This window comes from Lytechinus pictus, chromosome 12, assembly GCF_037042905.1.
Source record: "Lytechinus pictus isolate F3 Inbred chromosome 12, Lp3.0, whole genome shotgun sequence".
NCBI lineage: Eukaryota > Metazoa > Echinodermata > Echinoidea > Temnopleuroida > Toxopneustidae > Lytechinus > Lytechinus pictus.
The window spans coordinates 21,357,218-21,377,548 of record NC_087256.1 but is presented as its reverse complement, the minus strand read 5'-3'; the positions used below and the strand labels follow the sequence as shown (position 1 = coordinate 21,377,548).

At 36.6% G+C, this 20,331-nt stretch overlaps 1 protein-coding gene across 1 annotated transcript in view; it reads left to right on the top strand.

The window, feature by feature from the left end:
• Nucleotides 1-20,331, top strand: part of LOC129272545 (exocyst complex component 4-like) — a 49,224-nt gene that overhangs the window by 17,515 nt on the left and 11,378 nt on the right. The window contains exons 4-16 of the mRNA XM_064107901.1: nt 3,402-3,603; nt 8,752-8,917; nt 9,756-9,960; nt 10,698-10,846; nt 12,604-12,674; nt 13,650-13,788; nt 14,810-14,869; nt 15,554-15,645; nt 16,402-16,537; nt 17,192-17,334; nt 17,826-17,929; nt 18,493-18,705; nt 19,138-19,325. Coding sequence (XP_063963971.1) covers nt 3,402-3,603; nt 8,752-8,917; nt 9,756-9,960; nt 10,698-10,846; nt 12,604-12,674; nt 13,650-13,788; nt 14,810-14,869; nt 15,554-15,645; nt 16,402-16,537; nt 17,192-17,334; nt 17,826-17,929; nt 18,493-18,705; nt 19,138-19,325 — 1,868 coding nt within the window. The remainder of the gene's footprint in view (nt 1-3,401; nt 3,604-8,751; nt 8,918-9,755; nt 9,961-10,697; nt 10,847-12,603; nt 12,675-13,649; nt 13,789-14,809; nt 14,870-15,553; nt 15,646-16,401; nt 16,538-17,191; nt 17,335-17,825; nt 17,930-18,492; nt 18,706-19,137; nt 19,326-20,331) is intronic.

Genomic DNA, 20,331 nt, shown 5'->3' with positions numbered 1-20,331 from the left:
ATCGAAAATAGATACCCTTTTTTCATTATTTTAGTGTTTTTGACACCCTTATCACGTTAACGTGCCCTATCTAGAAAAAGACATCCTTTTTACGTGTTTTTTGGGTCGCACATAGTATCCACTCGTCAATGTAAGTGGCCCCCCCCCCCCCCCCCCCCCGGTTATCCCCCTTCATTTGAGTTGCTGGAATGTTACTTTCATGGGGGGGGGGGGCTGGTGAACAGTAGGACACTAGAAAATACATGAAATAGGAGATTGGTTGGTCATTGTAGAATGTTAGTAGGAGAGACAGAGAGAAAGAGGAAGAGAGATGAATATAGCAGTTAGAAGACATTTTGAGATGGGGGACGGGGGAGTTGTAGATTAGAATGAAAGAACTGTGACCCCATTTAGGAAGCCAGCCACTAGATTTTAAGGATGTGGTTTTATGGCAGAGAAGGGATACCACTCCCAGATAAAGTGTCAAACTCTTGCACCTCTCTCCTCAGACAGCATTGCCAATTAAAAAGCTACATGTATGTTCTCATGGAAAAAAAGAAGAAATAATCATTGTTTCAAGTTATCTTCTGTATACATATTTAATAGGACCATCAGCAATAAGCACACACCAATAATATTCAACAGATTTGACGGCCAAATTAATACTCAAAGTTTAAATGAATATAGGTTATTTTTCTCTTTGGGTTGGTTTTTTTTTTTGGGGGGGGGGGTGGTAGGGGCAGTTGATCCTGTCCCTCTTCAGTTTCAAGTTTCCAGCAAGTGAAATATAATTATTTGCTTTGCTTGTAGCTCATTTTGATAACTTTAATTTCTTGATTTTGTCTTGGTTTATTTCATAAAAGTATTAACACCAAACTTCTATGCTTCTATGGAATGCTAGCGTAAGTTTCTTTTTCCCCATTAAACCGTTCATCGATGAAATTGATAAAATACTGAAAAAAAATTATTGGATTGTATTTTATATGTATGTCCATATTATTATTATATTTTTTCAGAACTCAGTTTATTTCAAAATTGAGTTTGGGACACTTTTAACAATAGGTTATTGATGGATGAGTCTGTATTAGGCTCTGTGTGGGGCATGGGCTTAGCCAATCAAGTGTTAATTGTAACTAATAATTAAAATACAAGAATATCGGATTACTGAAGTGTTTTTGGTCATATTTAACCCTTCATAGATGTTTTAAACTTTTATACATGTATTTACTAACTTTAACATAAATTTATAGTGATGCTGTGTGAACCAAGATAATAGACCAACACTGTCTCTGAACTACATGTAGCACAGTCCTGGTGGGATGCTTGGATATTCAACTTAGAAATATGACTCAGATTTAATATCCTCTTAGAAACAAGAAGTACTTCCAAACAGCATTTTCATTAATATCGCCATGGTAATGATGGTTTATCCCATCCATCAACTTTTGGCTTGGATTATGCATTTGGCTAATGTATGCTTGTTATATATGCTTTTAATAATTAAAAGTGCAACATACTTGTACATGTAGATAGTTCACAGTTCAATGTACTTTTACTCGAGATAGTACACAGTACAATACACTTTCACTATCTGCACGGTCTAGATAATGGTACTACCTTCAATGTGACTCTTGATCGAAAGCTATTTATTATGAGCGAAAGGCAGAACACTGCCTGTATTGTGTTTGATGGTCCACTCAACTTGTAATCATGTGATCCACGTAAGGGATGAGTCTACCCCAACAAAAAGTTGATTTAAAAAATAATAAAAAATCCAACAAGCATGATATTGAAAATAGGCAAAATTATAAAATGTCAACTTTCATATTATACATCCGATTTTGATTATTTCAGCATTGGGTGTTCTCTTTTTATTCAAATCTAACGTTCATTGGGGTGGACTTGTCCTTTTAATCTTATAACAAGTACATGTGTAAGGAAAATATACATGTACAAACTGTCCCACTTGTTCATGTACATGTAGTTGGTTCATGAGTTTGGGCCATGGGACATTTTTTTTTACAGGAGGTGCTGATGTATAAATTTGACAAGCAAAACAAATCAACAAAAAAAAAGACAAAGAAGGGTTTCACCACAAAATGTAGGTTCTTTTGCTCAATACATATGTCTCCATTTTGCCGCACCTACCAGAATTCCAGGGGGTGCTACCTATGGAGAATAACACATGCAGCACCCCCCCCCCCGGTAAATCTTGGGGGTGCTTCAGGACCCTGCACCCCCGCTTCTCAGGGCCATGCGTGAGTTTTCTTGAAATCTGCTCAGACATGTCAGGCTCTCTGCATTTCACGAGATAAGTCTGGATGATGAGCAATATTTTATTTGTGGTCAATAAAAACACTTCCCTTTAATGACCATTAAAGGTCAATTTTTGAGTGACAGCGTGTTGCACCATTGCCTTAAAATATCCACAAAATTTGCAGTCTTTAACAATTTCTTACTCACAAAATCTTCATCATCCATCTTATTTTGTAATAGTACACACATTTTGTACCAAAACAGTTGTGAATATCAGCTAAATTTCAGTATGTAATGATTCTTAGACTTGCAATGAATCTTTTTTTTTGCAATTAACTATTTGTATGACACCCTTACCAATTCCATTCTAGCATACATTTACAAGATTGTTAAAATAGCAAATTTTCAGTCCCTAATGATTCTTAATCTAACAATATCTAGATTATCATCCATCTTGCTTTTTGCAGTAGATTTTATTATTACAAAATGTTCAGTCCTCAGTGATTCTTAAACTAACAAATTCTTTGTCTTCCATCATCTTGTTTTTGCTGTAAACTATGACACCCTTCCAAGACCATCCAAGCATACAGCATCATCAACATATCAGCAATATTTTCAGTCATTGCTTTTTAATCTACAGTAACAATGTCTTCCATCTTTTTTTTTTTGGGGGGGGGGGGTAGGAAAATATGACAGCCTTACCAAGACCATCTTGAATATCAGCAAAATTTGAGGTCTTTTAAAGATAAATGCCATTTGTGGTAATTGAGTTTGTACAGAATCCAATAAAATGACCACCCAAGTGTTTCTATGTACGAATAAACAAAAAAAATGTGCTAAAAGGATTGTGGAAGAAATTGTGTAATTGCTTAGAAATTAGCAAAAAATAAGTGTGACATTCTTACAATCTACAACAGGGTCTTTTTCCAAGCAATAACGATACACTGTCATCTGTGTTGGTGATTTCCAGTGTGATTGTTTTTTCAGCTTTCATTTCATGATTTTACAAAGTTCACTTTAATGTGAATGTTTCAGATCTACGCAGTTCAAAACAGTGACAGTTAACCTTGGTTTTACAGACTTCCTCATGAAATCAGTGTTTAGTACACTATTTGTCCTTCATCTTTAAAATAATAATTTCTTCATCCTCCATCTTGATTTCGCAGTAAACTATGACACCCTCACCAAAACCATCCAAGCATACAGCAGCATCTCAGGGCGGATCAAGAATGCGAGGGAGAGGACCAAGGTCGTCAAGGCGGACCTTCTATCCTGCAAGGAACTCCTCCACTGCAGAAGGGACGAGCTACGCAAGCTATGGCTGGAGGGGATCGAACAGAAGCAGGTCCTAGCACTCCTTGATCAGATGTAAGTTGGTTTGTGAAAAATAGGGATTTTCTAATTCTATATGAAGCCATAGTGCTAAATAATTATGGATAATCTTATTTCGTTTTTTTTTAATGATAATATGGACAGTTTATTTTGTGCAGTTACTAAATTAATGTACTCTACTGTGCAAACTTGGTATCATATTATCACCCCAGCTATAGCCAAGCTGCCATGTACATTTGGGTGCTCAAGCATTCAAGGAATAGCTTCCTACAAGGTACCCATTCACCTCACCCGGGTTGAGTACAGCACAACGTGGGTTAACTTCTTGCTGAAGGAAAACATGCCATGGCTGGGAATTACTTGTCAAGTAACATTTGGGAATTAGCAATTGGTTACATAAGACATGTAATTGATTTTTAGACCTAAAATTTGATTGATTTTGGTTGCAAGGTGCTTGCGATATCCTTGAACCAAGCGTCCAAACGAGAAAATGGGCATACATGTATTCTGACCATTGACTATGTGAAACAAGCCCGTAGCAAAGGGGGGGGGGGGGGTTCAGGGGATTCGATCAAAGCCCTAAATTTTCCAAAGCAAGAAAGATAGAGGAGAGAAAGAGGTTCTCGTGAATGAAATACCAATGATGACCTTTTTTTTTTCTTTTTTGCTTGTCAAGTTTTTCAGCCAAGAAAGAGAAAGAATTAAAACTCCTTATTGAAACCCCTGGCTACAGGGCTCTGAAATGGCTAATGGGTTGAATGAATTGGGGAGCGTCTCGTGAAAAGACTTGATGTTTGATGTTTTTCCGAAAAAATTATCTGACAGCTATCATAGTAACAAATGGACGGCTGTGCTCTTCAGCCAATCAGAATCAAGGAAAGTTGTCAGATCTGATAAATGTCAGACCACAAATGTTGATGAAACTTATTTGCAGTTCGCTGCAGTACACTGTATCTGACTGTAATGTTACCATAATTTTCAGACTCCTCTGACAAAACTAGATCTACAGAGTACAAAACCTTTAAAGAGCATTGCATATGTACATTTTTAACAGGTGCAATGCAGAGAAACTGATTGGGAATATCCCCCTTTTCATTCCAGTTGAGGGGGAAGGAAACATATCCCGATTGTATTGTGTCAGCGATCATGGACAAGTGCTGACAGCTAGCAGTGAGAGAGATTGACGCAATGCATGACGTAATATCTGTATTGAAAACATATGGTACATGGAGTTCATAAGTACTATCTGGGCTCCCGTAACATAGAGCTTTATAGCGCTTGTTAATTGTTAATAGTCTTAATTTCTGTGACTGATTGTTTATGGTCAGTCAAAGAATTCAGCCTAATCAGTGGCGATCCAGGTGGGGGCCGTCTGGTCCGTGCCTCCCCCCCCCCCCCTTTGAGAGGCACAAAATATCCACAAAATATTGGTTCAGATTTTGATTTTATCATTTAATGTACAGGTCCCTAATCTACATGTATCACTGTATTTTCACTTTTCTCTTCTGCTCTACCCTTCTTCCTCATGGAGGAAGTGACACATTTAAAAAATAACGTCAATGGCCTAAAAATTGTAGTCACCTTGATGGTTAGAAAAGAAAAACATGAAAAAAAAATTATTGCTTGAAATAAAAAGGCCTTTTATAGTAGATTTTTAAACCAAAATATTACTAAATAAAAGCCATTTATGATGTTAGGGATCATTGATATTGAAATGCAAACCCACTATAGAAGTCCAGAATTAAGATAGTTTTACATCCATCAATTCATCCATGTATTAAATTCAAATTGGGTAACATGCAGTATATACAGTGTACATCATATTTACCCGTCATTAAAAAAAAAAAATTAAGCAAAAATCTTTAGATACAAACTCAAGGAATTCTTGGAACATTACCAGATACTTTGACTGAATTAATGATTTCCTTTGGATTGTGGCTTGTAAACCCTCCAGCTAATTCTTATGATCTCTTGAAAGTACTATGCCTTCTCAGGAGGTCTATAATTTATATAGATACTGTACATACTTTTTGATAAAAGCATGGAGCATTGTGGTTTGGTGAAAAACTGACTAATGCCTTTGAAAAATAGGGGGGGGGGGTCGTGAGTTTGAAGCCCAACCGTTACCAAAACTAAAGATAAGCTTTAAGTTTAAATTAATGTACCAGATCTATAATAATATGGTGACAATATCCTTGGTTTTAAAGACTTTCTCATGAAATAATGTTTTGCTGCTACTCCATTCTTAAATGCCTTTGAATATTGGACAATTTCCTTCATGCTTGTAACATTGCTCGTGAATGTCAAATATCCATTACCACAAAGTTGTGTCATCAATTTAGCAAGAGGATTTCTTCATTATATCTAAATTGGTTCACTCAAGTATTGTTAAGCAAAGAGGGTAACATTCTTGTTGTATTAGCAATTTTCAATGCTTATCTTACCGGGGAAGCGTCTCGTAATTTGGGAGCTGGATACAAAAATGAGTTATGATGAAAATTAAGAGAATTAGTACAGGGCTGATTTACATATTAAAGAAAAAGTATATTTGATTATGAAATTAGAATTACTTTATTATTATAATATAACTGTATGTAAGTCAATGACATACATATACAGGAAGTTAGAAGTAGATAAACTCTTTTTATTTTTAGTGTCCTGTGCCCCTCAACGCAAAGGTTAGAGATTAAATCACTAAATGAAATGGCCTATCAAGACCATCGTTTCATGGGTATTTTGCTCAGAAGACTGACTAGGAACCAATCAGAATTGCTCTTTCAAATTAGCGATTAATAGCTAACCTTCATGATATGGGGTTCAGATGGATGTTTCATAAAGCTGTTTTTTTTTAACTATGACTTTACGCAATGCTAATAGTTTACACAACAATACACATGACTGAAACATTTTATGGCTGGGTTCGAATCCCAGCCATAGCGTAATTTCCTTCAGCAAGAAACTGATCCACAGTGTGCTGCACTCAACCCAGGTGAGGTAAATGGGTACCAGTAGGAAGTAATTCCTTAAAAAGCTGTGTGCGCTATGAACGCCTAGCATAGCCGGGTAATATAGGAGCGCCTTGAGCACCTAACAAGGTGGATATGTGCGCAATATAAATACCCTATATTATTATTATTATTTATTAGGTGCCAAATCAGCTGTCAAGAATAATCTAGCAGAAAAAAACGGTCACGAGTCATGCAAAGGGTCATTAAACTTATATGAACAGCTTTATGAAAGGGTTTGATTAAAAGATATCCTTAGAAAAGTTTTTAATTTTTTTTTGTTTAAATGTCTGTCCCCATGGATGGAAAATGTGATAAGAACAAGCCGAAATGGTTGAAACTAGGACAAATATTTCGTGCCACATCTGTGTGTTCCCATATACCCATTTCTGTGTTCAGTGCAGAGATGCCAACCGTTACGGATTCGCCGTATTTGTTCCGATTTTATTCCTCCAATTACGGTGTTACGGCAACAATAAAAAGGTTACGGAAAAAACAACTACAATACATGCGTATTATGTATTGCTTTGCTGTGCATGTGTATATATGCGTGTATTGTGCATGTATATGCGTGTATTGTGTATACATGTATCGTGCATGCAGCGTGTGTGTGGCCAACGGTAAACCAACGGGAGTTTCTCTACTGAGATTTCTATTGCAAGCGCCTCCGCGCGCTGCTGCTGAATACACAGCGAAGTGCGGAGTGCAAGCCGGGGTTCATGCATGCACAATGTCAATGGCGATTGACTGTACACATGTACATGTACATGTAATCATTGGGTGGTTGAGCGTATAAACGATGCTACTTCGCGGGATGTTCCTGAGAAACTCCCATTTGTTCCTGACAAATATGGTAAATTTTCCTGACAACCATCCCTTTAGGTTGGCATCTCTGTCAGTGCCAGCTAAAATGCTAAGTACTGCAGCTACATTCAGAGTGTACTTCAAGTAACCTTGTAAACTTGGACATGCCTTAAAAACAAATTGCTTGGGAGGGGTATAACAGAGTTCCGTTCTTAATGCATCACATTCCATATTTTTGTCTTTTTGCCAAACTTTCTGCTCTGAACTTGGCTCGGTCAGAGATCTTGTAATTGAACAGCAGGCATTCATGACGTTTAATGGCGTCAAATTATTGGATGATTCATTTGAGTGATTGATTTTGTATAGAGATATTAATCGTTGCATTGGCTTACAGTGGTTCAAGAAAAAAACTTACAATGTGTTTTTGTGCATGTTATGTTTAACAGAAAAATCAAAGCGCTACCTAATGTACTGAGGTTGTAGTCGATAAAGATCCGTTGAAAGCGTAAAAGGGGGCAATACCGGTAATGTGATTAGAGTTTCACCTTTTAAACGTTCCATTCTTACAAAAGTGTGGGGTCATTTTGCAGACCTCATAGGTTTTGTACAGGCACCACCCATTTCCAATTGCTACTGGTTAAATATTTCTCTTTATTGAGAATAAGAAGAAATGTCATCTCGATGCTTGTCATAACCTCGGGTCACATCTGTCAATGCTGAATGCAAGCCAACCCTATGCCGTATGTTAGAGATGGATCTATCCAGAATTCATTTGGGGATAGCTCGCCGACTTATCTCAGACAATTTCTTGATGCATTTCTTTGATCAGACAGCCACATCCTGAGGATGTTGTATTTTCCTTATGAATTCATATAGGAAACATGATACGTCACTGCCAATAGCAGTGCTGTCTATCAGTTGAATCCAAGATAAAGCCATTGATGAGCACTGCTGTCTTTCAAGACAACATTGACAGTTAAATCAGTAGAAAAAAGAAAACTAAAACTGCAGTTATTATCACTTTAAGAATAATTTTGACAAGTGTTATTGCCATTTTTTGTGTATTAAAGGGGTCGGTATTGATTTGCTTTTCTTCTTTGAAAGATATTCATAGTTTTGGTGACCGTCATGTTTATCCAAACCATCAGAATATCAAACAACATATCTTTCCTGCTTCGTGTATTTATAGTCAAAATGGAAAGAGTGTATCAACTCTTCTCGCCACATTCCTAGCCAATAAGTAGTACCTTTGTGCAACTAAACTCTTGACCAAGACCATGGGTCAATTTAGCAGTGACCTTTAGGGCTATTTTGTCTCATTCTTTGTCTGTTCTTCCTCAATACAAGTTTCTTTTTTTTATTCTTTGATTTGTAGTGAAGACGTAAAGAGTGTATCCACCCGTCTTGCCACATTCCTAGCCAACAAACACTACCTTCATGCCACCGAGCTCTTGACCAAGACCATGGGTCAGTTGGATGGGGACCTCAAGGGGGTCGAGGCCCTCAGTGAGACCAGGATAGAGATGTTTGCCAGGAAAGATGTAAGTGGATTATGTGGATAGTAGTGCAAGGGCCTGTAACACAGAGGTTTAGCGATTAATCGTACACTATTGATTGTACATTGTATTCAATGCAATCAATCATGGAAAAATGTTCTACGATCATTGCTATTAAAGCTTTATGTTACAGGCATCAGGTCAATATTTGATTTCATTGTTCGTCGATTATCGCCAGCAAAACATCCCCGATAACACAATATATCGCCGAGTATGAAATTCACTCATTATGGAGCTGCAATTCTGTGAGAGCAGGGACGGGGAAAATTAAAGTAAAGCTATTTACATTGCTTGTCCATGAAAAGCAGGCATTTGGGTACCAAATTAAGTTCTGAGTTGGTTTTAAACAATACAGAGCAGCATTTTTGGTCAATAAAATTGTGATCTTTTCATGATCAACATTATTTTGGTGACAGCGTTTTACCATGATTTATCAATCATGAAAACCATTATTGAATATTCATAACTTTTTCAACGTTGCATAATTTTGATAATATGGAAATATCGCCCAGCACTAGTAAATAGTAGTCCAGTCACAAGATGTTTAGAATTTACATGTATGTTGAGAAGTACATGTATTAAAGAAAAACAAAACAGTGATGTATAAAGCTGGAAGTAGAGTATTCAGATTGGAGCCCCTAATTATTACGTGTACCCGTTGATTTCACCTCAAAGTAGCTTTTTAGAATCCAGAAGATGTCAGCTAACCCGTTTTTGGTGTTCGATGATGATAATCATCAATAATAGTCAGAAGAGAGGGTTGTACTGCATGTCCTTCTGTACAATACATTCTATATCACCTCCATCACTTTAAATTATTCAGCAACTCAACACAACACTTCTCATGGAACTCAGGGATCACCTTTATGAGAAATCAGCCACCACATTCCAAACGAACTTCAACCGCGGCGGATCCCTCCGAGGATCGGGTGGGATCGGAGGAGACGCATCGCCCAAGCTTTCAAGGAAACAAGCCCTCATAGAGATGGCAGGATCAGCCAGGAAGGCAGCCTCAAAAACACCAAGAAGTATGCATTCCCCCCAATTTTGATATACCTGTATGCAAAATAAGTTCATCAAAATGTAAAACTGTCTTCTGCTAATGGTAGAAAATCACCCCAATACCATATGAAAGCTCGTGCAGTGTTACTGCCACGCTATTTGAGAGAGGAAATGAATGCCGATACTGTTGATATTTTTCTATTTGATGTTATCATAGAAAATACTGGATGATTAACTAATAATAATAATATATAGCATTATAAGGTGCCGATTACCTCATTGCGTATTCAATGGCGCACTATATGGTCTAGTGGTTAGAGCATTGGACACATAATCGCAAGGTTGTGAGTTCGAATCCCAATTCGGCCATTGTCTCCACTTTGATAGGCCCGAGAGTGATATCTGTCGTCTATAACGTCAGCCACTATGACTGATAAACCTAGACATAAAATGTTTCATAGGTAATTGGTTATAAACCAGTTTGGCGTTTACCAGCAAAATGCTGTCCTGCCGAGTTCCTGCGGGAGTTACCACAAACAGAAATATATTACCCCGACTTTAGCTCCAGCTGCTGAAGGTGCTTGATAAATTCGGGGAATTATTCCTGCCGGGTATCCCATTCACCTCACCTGGGTTGAGTGTAGCTCAATGTGGGTAATTTCTTGCTGAAGGAAAACACGCCTTGGTTAGAATTTGAACGACAAGACGTAATACAAAAGAATCCTCCTCATATATTTCTTATCTGTTCATATAACCCTTGTAGAATCACCTATGTTGAGCGATAGCTCTGACGAGGAGAATCGACCCATCACAGAAGACCTGACATTGGATCCCGAGACCAATGTAGATCATTACATCGCCATCTTGGTGGAATCACTGTCATTACTGAAGAGAATACCAGAGGCTGTTGAGGTAAAATGCTATGCCAGTAGTTTTACCATTTAAGGACGTTCCACAGTTATGTTTGTGCGCATTATGATCTGCGCATAGTTTACACTCTGCGCGCTGACGTCACAATGGATGAACAGGTGATTAATTAGCTGCGGGTATGAGCTGATTTTTCTCATCTTCTGCACTTTAACTGCAGATCCGATGCGTTATTTCATGAAGCTAAAAAATTGAATTATTCCATGGACCATTCAAAAAAATATTCTCTACAATTTCAAAATACTTTACTCTGCAGTGCTGCCAAGAATCACGAATATTACCCCGAGTTTGAATAAATGGTAGAGTGGTTTTGATTTATTCTTCACATAGATACTAAGCATTCGGCGCATTTTTGGTGTCTTAACAAGCACATTTGCTCTAATAAAAATGCTGATAGTTTAAAAACAAGCACATGAACCCCTATATTTTAATGTTTGTACCTCTTAGGTATACCTTCCTCTACAACTCGGCAAAGTTTGGTGAAAATGACATGGATTTTGAATAAAGTGCAGCATTTATTGTACGTTTGTAGTTTGTTACTGACATTTTACATTTTTTAGATTGGGATTTTGTTATCTTTTACGCCATTTTTAAGAACTGACAGTGCTGTTAAACTAAAAATTGCAAACAAATAGCACTCTAAATAGATTCTCCATTCTAACGATACAGTTATTAACTCTCTTGCGAAATTTGATGACCTTTTCATGTATTTTGACTGAGTAATAAAGGTTTAACCTCATTGTAGTAATCTTGGGCGGTCTAAAAATGACAAATTCTTTTGAATGCGCAATTCTTAAGAACATCAATTTGGGTGAACTTTGAAGCTCTATAGCAAAAAATCAAGCACATGGACCTATGTTAATTTTTGCATATTTCGAATACCAAGGTTCTAAAGTATCTATGTGCAAAGTTTGGTGAAAATGACATGGATTTCACTTTTACTGTGGAACGTCCTTAAGTCATCAGGAAAAGATATTCCAGTTCATTGGACATATTGAGGATAATAATAATGATCATTATAGTTCTTTTTATATACTACTCTCCTTTTCTAAGCACTTTACATATAATTATTATTATCACCTGGGTTATTGGATCCATCATTGTTTAACTCATAAAAAGCACCCTTTCCACTCCCTGGGGAGCATCCTGTCCAGGCAACTGTTTTGTTACTGGTGCACACATGCCAGTCTGGTTGCATTGACATTCACATCCTCCCGGGTACCTATTTAATACCTGGGTGGAGAGTGATAAACATGGATAAGTGTATTGCAAAAGGGCTTTAGCGCTGTGTGGGATTTGAACCTTCAAACCTTGGATTAATTGTATAGTGAGTGAACCACTACACAACAACACAGAAAATATGACACTGACAAGGTAGCATCATTCTTCTGATGGGAGAATGGCTGTTTCTATTGTAGAGGCTGGTCCAATTTCGAGCAGAAAAATTTGTATAAAGCAAGTAGAAAATAAATATTGCATAAACACCGATTGTGCTATAATAATAAAGGGCTTCTTAACTATGTAAATAATATGAATACTTTTATCTCTCTTTCACTCTGTGATAAGGATGGGCAATGGATAAAAGTGATATGTTAGAATTTGCGAATGGGCTTCATGAAAGCAAGGATCAGTGTTTGGGTAAAGCCACAGTCACCAGGCCTTATCTGTGTAGATGCCTTGGGCATTTTGGGAGGAACCAAAGATTCATTCTGCCATTTTGATTTGTCTTTTATTTTACCCAGGCAATCAAGGGTGAAGTACAGTCCGAGCTTGCAAAGATTGTTCACAAGTCAACAGCAGACGTTGCTGATAAGTAAGTTCTGTATTCAAGGTATATTTGACTTTGAGGAAATTTTATCCGATGTGGTACATGTATGTCTTAGTTGAACCTCTTTATACCTTAGTTGGTATGGGTAAAATTTTCTTATGTATTTGTTCTGTTGTATTTCAATTCTGGTAATCTGCAATGCAAGAATACCTAGGATGCTTATTAATTCCATCCTCTTATGTGACCTTGCCTCAGACTATAATGTTCATGTATCCCCAGGGGGCCGTTTTCAGAAAGTTGTTCATAAGTTAAATATGACATTATGCAAGACAGGTAAAACTTTCTCGTGCTGGAAGAAATACATGTATTTGTATGTAGCTGACTTCAGTACCTAAGAACATGTTTAAGTCATGCCTAACATTGTGCATAAAACTGCACATTATTGTATGCCTAACTTTGTGCATATTATTTGTGCATAACTTTGTGTGTAACTCTGCAAACAGCTTTATGAAATGCCACCCAGGTCTATAAATGGACCCTTCAGCTCTATTTCATGAAGGTTGTCATTCACATAAATTTTCAATGAAGGCCTTGGTTTTGATTGGCTGAGAATAATATTGCTATTGTAACCCGGCAATTGACAATTTTCAGTCTGTGAAAAATGGGCATTGCAACGATAAGTGCAGAAATGTTTAAAATGATATCAGGGGGTGTTTCACAAAGATTTAAGTATGACTTAGAGTCGCACTTAAATTTTGACGCATACAAGATATGCAACGCACATTCTCATTGATCAAAGACCCAGTAGTGCGCATCCTCTCTTGGCATGATCTGACCAATGCAGTTATGTCTTTTATACCACACACAACGAGGCATTTAAGTGCTACTCTTAAGTCATACTTAAATCTTTGAGAAACACCCCTCTGAATTAATTTGTATGGCATTTGGGATGGGCACATCACAAGTGATCATCCATATAAATATTCAATAATTGATGTGAATTGCTTGTGTTTCTTGAAGCGCGAAGCAGCGAGGAGAGAACATCATGCAGCAGAACCAACCCAAACTCCTAGAAGAACTCCTAGATCTAATCTTTGAGAGGTTCAAGTGCGTAGCATCGGCTCACATGTGTGTCCTAGGTGCTCTACAGAGGATAACGGTAAGTGGAAGAGGAAAGGAGATGCCTTACCTTGACAAAAGGAGTTCAGCAAGTGTAAGTTCAAAATTCAAGCGTATTTGAGCCGTCAATTTCAATAGGTGAATTGAGCTACAATGCACTCTTATGAGTAAAAAAAACAAGAAAGTACCTCAAAAGGTCAAAACATCAAGTGTGCGCACAAAGTTACTCACTTTTTCTATTGCTTGTGTGTGTATTGCATTGCACGTGTAGTACTTTACGCATTGGTATGGCCCCATTTATAGTGAATGATTGTATTACTGAACATGCGCATCATATGCATAAAAAAATAACTTCATCGTTACAACTATGTAACATTCTTCCAATAGATAGATGATGAAAAATAGTCAAAAACACATTTTAAAAGTCTTAAGATTCTCAAAATAATGTAAAGATAGTTCATCAGTGATTTTGTTGTTTTCTCAACTTTTCCCCCCAAAAATACACGTTAATATGTTACCATTTTCAAGTGACCAAACTATTTCACTTGCGAAGAGAGCTAAATATGACCACTCCTGAAATCAGGGACTACTCTGGATTTAAAAGCTTAATTACTAGTACTACTTGCTCATTATTTTTGTTCTTTGTCTTCATTTCCAAGTCCTATCCCTAAACTTTTTCCCTTTTCTGTAATTGCTCTACGGGAAATAATTCATAGTAAATATCCTCTTTTCTAATTCTACCTTCCCTAGTTTTCTGCTTCAAGAATATGTTTGATAATCTTTTGAATTTTATTGTATTGACCTTTTTTCTCTGTTCAGCATTCTAATGCATTGAAGTTCACCCCAGCCACTTAAATCATATGTTTCCATGGACAATAAAGTTTGTAATATCATTTAGCCTATCTTGCCAGCTTAATTAGCAAGGGCAAGATATGCATACTTTGCAGTTATGGTATGATATGTCATTTTAGTTATAATTCAGTGTCAGAAGTTATGGACAATAGCGCCTTGTTTTATGCTTGGATGTTAGAATTGTCAGTTCTCTCTCTTTTTCTCTCTAGACGAGTGGAGATGTTCAGCTCTACACCATGGGGGATATCTGGTCAAAGATACAGACGCAGGTAAATTCATTTCTTTTTGTTCATTATTTTATGCCACCTAACATACATGTAGTCTTAACTCTTGCTTTTAATAAAGATTAACATGAACATTGATCAAGTTTTAAAACTTTGAGCTGAAATTGTAAATTGAATTAAATTGAACTGAATTGAATTTATTGGTACATTATTGGCATCTGCCAATATTCTGTTGAAAACAAAAATACAAAGTAGTACAAAACATATATGCAATTTGAGGAACAAGAATTTGATGTAACAAGAGAATCTTGTTACTAAAGTCTTCCAGTAAAGTGTTGAAGTTGATCTTAATTATTGATACTAGGAAACTTGTTTTAAAGTTGATAACAGTAACTTTCATATAAAACATTTTCAGACTTCTTTTGTGAAAAGTAACAAGAAAGAATTATTTTTAAAAAATTCTGGGGAACATTTCATGAAAGGACTTGTTGGACATTTTATCTGACTTGGCCCGTTTTATCTGATAGTTACCATAGACACAGTGCTTTTCAGCCAATCAAAATCAAGGGAGTTGTCAGATCTGACAAATAAAAATATTGATGAAATGATCTTCAGTCTACCTTTACATGTAGTTAAACCAGAGATTTACATGTATACATCTGTCTAAATCATCAAAGCGGTAAGCATATATCACTGATGGTGTTTTCTTTTTTCTTTTTTATCATTCAGCTTCAAATGATCCTGAGTAGTTACCTTGATGTTAGGAATGTAACAGCTACAGCCCAGCAAGCCACTTCAGCATTCACTGAAGTCAGTGCTAGGTAAGAGAGCCGAGAGTTAATAGTCTATTTCTGTAATATTGTGAAATTCTGAATCGATTTGATTTCTGTAATATTGTGAAAATTCGTAATTCATTATTAATAGCGCGCGACACTGGCACTGGTCCGACGGTCCCAGACCAGTAAAATTTGCTGTCGGGCCAGTAACTTTTCAGAAATAGCCAGATATACTGGTCTGACATGACCAGTAAAAAATATATCAAACTAATATAAATGATATTTTCTGCTCTTTAGTAAATAATAAAAATGGTTTGAGAAATGGTTCTAAATAATGTTGCGTGTGTGTATGTGTTTATCGTTTATTAGTATTGGGGGGGGGCAATAAAAGCAATAAAAGACAGCAAAAAACCCAAGTCTTTATGATTTCCTTTATTTTGGGGACCAGTAAATTTTAGGTTCGGACCAGTAAAAAATTGAAAAACTGGACCAGTAGAAAAAAAAGGGTTAGTGTGGAGCCCTGTTATTATGGTAAAGACCATTTTATTCATTCCCAAACTAAAGGCATTAAAGGGGAAGTTCACCCTGACAAAATGTTTTTTTCTGTGTTGTCTTTTGTAATGATTTAGGAGGTTCTTATATGATCAAAGTATTTTTCATATTCATTTTTTAATATGCTTTGAATTCTGATTTCCTATTGTAATTGTGTCATTGACATCTTTTCTGTACAGATGTAGAAATAAAGTTTATGAACTTTATTTTTATGAACTCATATATCTTTATGCCTTCTCCCTCTTACAGTGATCTGAATACGTATTTCAGCAGACGAAAGCAAGTTAGACAGAGAAAGGTTCCTCTATTCCGCTTTGATATGTCATCCCATGCTATTAGTATGACAAACTATATGAGAGAGCAGAAACAAGAGTTTTATGGCTCGGTAAGTAGTGTCAGACAGGAGCAAAGTCTGCTTGAGAGTGGCACATATCCATCCTTTCTGTAGCAGCTTATTTCATTGTTACTGGCATATTGTACAAAAATAAATAAATATATGAAAAACTGATATGCCCAATAGACCAACACCCATTCATCTCTTCTGTTGATAACAATAATGATAATGGTATAGGATTTGTATAGCGCACATATACGCCTTGTTAGGTGCCCAAGGCACTCCTATATTACCCCTGCTAAGCTTGGCTACCAACTGCGTTTCTCACATCTTTTTGAGGAATTGCTTCCTGCCAGTACCCATTGACCTCACCTGGGTTGAGTGCTGCACATTGTAAATTAATTTCTTGCCAAAGGAAAATGGCTGGGACCCACAATCCTCTGTTTGAGAGGTCGGGAGACTTATCCACTCGGCCACAACGCTCTTCCAACATGTTCTTATTTAATGAGGAGCTTGTGCCTTTTGTGCAACATAAAAAATCAAAATGTAAAAATTAAACATAAAGATTCAGTAGCATCCCCCAGTTGGAACCAAATCCAATTTATGTTGGGAATCGAATTCCAGTTTAATTATACAAGTAATATGAAATTATGACACGAAGTGTATTTCATGCTATAATGTAACATGGATTGTCTATTATCATAGGATGGTCAAGTGTTAGCGGAGGATGAGACGAGCGAGCAGACGCAGATGGTTTGTAAGCCTAGTATCAAGAACATCACCATCATCTTTAAACCACTCAATAGATTCATCAAGGATATTGAGGCTTCTATGAATGTCACAAATGGGTGAGTTGAATGAATATTCGTTTAGAAAATATTAAAATTGAGAAAGCTGCCTGGCTGGGTAAATAACGATGTTGTTTTGTAGCTAATACACAATTAATGGTGATGATTGATGGTGAAGGTGCTAGTGATGATGATGATGATGATGATGATGCTACATGTAATGATGATTATGATGATGATGATGATGGTGATGATGATGGTGATGGTGATTGTGATGATGATGATGATGATAATTTGATGTTTATGAAATGAATGGATGGAGGAACGAATTTCATGGATATAATTTCCTACTGTAATTAAGTATGAATTATTCTGTGCTTAATAAATCTAACATTATTATCATAGTTATTATTATAATGTAACCCTTTTAAACATGATTTCTCTGACAATTATGTATTTACATCAAGCTTGGGTATAACTTTATTTTCTAGATTATAAAATTGAACACTGAAAAATGATAACATGATTTGATTTTTACATTGATATTTCAGAAACCATTGCACATTACATCATTTTGTAAGTGACTTTGTGAAGGAAATCTTCTTAGGATATCTTCAAGGTGACATTGAGGAAGATCTTCAAGCTGCTACCAAAGGTTTGTCAAAATAACTTCCATTGGAGTCTGGACTTTATGAAGAAAAGTTTAGCGTGACCAGATGTGATTTCGGAACACTTGTTGGTGTAAAATTGATCAAATTTATAATTAAAAAGAACACAGTAAACATGTTTTTCTTACCTCGATTCCATGTATCATATTAAGTTTAAAGTGTCAGAAGTCAGAATACTTGGTGGGGGTGATAAGGATGATGATGATGACCCCTAATGATATGTACCCTGAATGTACAGTGTAGCTAATAATAGTGTGTGCGTAGGAGTTACATACAACAGAAGGCAGTCAATACAGCCAACAGACTGTTTGAATTAGAGAAAACTGGACATAAGCTAAACGTGTCTCAGAGAAAAATCAGGATAATAAATTGCTAGTAAAATTGCGGCGTGTTTCTGGGATTTCGAGGGCAAATACAAGCACTCATACATATGTTTCATCTTAGTTTAAGATTTTTTTAAAATCAGCTGCTCACAAAGTGCAATGTTCCCCTTAAAAGATTCAAATCTGATAACCACCGATAATCTACCGTAACACTGTTGACCCTACAGGAAGTGAATCCCTGAAGTCGCTGGTGGACATGCAGACCCAGAAGACCTTGGGCGCCCCCTGTCCTTTACTTCAAGCAGTGGTTACCATGGACAAGGCCGTGTCCTCGCTCCGGCAACTGACCACCGACTTGCCGTCGTATGCTGACCAGTTCCTTCAGATGTTGTGCACCATCCTACAGGATTACAAGGAGACCTGTTATGCAACTTACAGAGGTAAGAAAGAAATATCGTCAAGAGACCAATAAAATATTTCCCCTTTCAAGGCAACTATTATTGATACAAATGGCCAACACAGATCAACTTATTCCCGGGGAGCGTTTCTTGGAAGGATGTATTAAATGTTTTATCCGACTAGTCTTGTTTCATCCATCAGATACCATAGATAATAGACATCTGTGCCACTCAGCCAATCAGAATCAAGGAGAGTTGTCAGATCTTGACAACTCATTGGATGAAAGATGTTGATGAAATGCTCCTGTAGGACATTGCAACTTCTTTTGTAAGAGGGCTATGCCTCCAATAGCAATCAAGGTTTCCATGTATGTAGTTACAATAATGCAAAAGTTGCCATAGTTGTAAGCCAACATGTAACAGGACCTTGGCCTCCTCAGCTACAGGATGATTTTTTTTTTCGAAAATGTTCAGGCCTGGTTCAACCGGAATCAGAAGACAAGAGAATCTTCAGTGCTTCGTGGGTGAAGGATACCGGTATCAACCAATGTCTACGCTACCTACCCAACTGGCTCAACCTCCAGGAAGAGAGAAAAGCTGATAAAGACTCCATCGATCAGGTTCCAGAAACCATTGAAGATATCCGAGAGAGAAACGAAAAGGTGAATTAGTGAGATAGCATGTAATGGTGATTATGATCATAGGCTTTAATATAGCGCCATCTATCTAGATAAATTCTATTCTGAGGTGCGCTTTTATAACTACCCTGGCTTAGATCCAGCGCACAGTGCATTCAAAGAATTATTCCTGCCAGGTACTCATTGATATAATTGGATAATTATAGCATTTCGGGAACTGGGCTGTTGACAAATCATACAGTAAATGCTTGTTTGGTGAAAAAGCTTGTGCTGATAGTACTCCCACTTTGTGGAATGCACTCTCTTCAACAATATGCAATGCCAAGTCTATAGAGTCATTCAAAGCCAACCTTAAGACATATCTATTCTCAACATATTTCTGAATGGGAAAGTAGAAAAAAGGCTCATACTAAATGCTATATATATTATTTTTAATATTAATTGATGTATCTTTTCAAATGCACTACTGTAATATTTCTATCTAACTTGAAATTAAGGTTTTTATCAGTGTATACAAAGGAGCAAATAAATCATTACCTGTTCTTATAAATTTGTAGTATCATGGTAATTATTATCAAAATTCTTATTTTGCAATACTACTACATAAAGTAGTTACACTGTCTTAACTTTGCATTTAATTTTTCTGTGAAAATGAAGACATCAATCAAACCCATGTAGTAAACTATTCTCTAACACATTCTTCTTTTAACAATACTTATTATTATTACTTTTCCCAATTAGGCCAAAGCACTTACAGTGAATTGATCCGTAGTAGACTGAATTATTTTGCTATAACATGTTTACCATAGACCTCAATCCTTCATATCATGAGTGATTTGGCTCAAACCTTTGCTGGTCTCCAAAACGTGATTTCCAGATAATCGAGTTCAAAGCTTGGAGGTTTTTCAGACGCTCATAACTTTGTGCTTTGAAAGAAACCAGATCAATTATTCATACCAATTCAAAGCATACATTCTATTCTTTTATAATATACAAAATTTTGTTCACATGTAGATTTAAATTTTCAGTA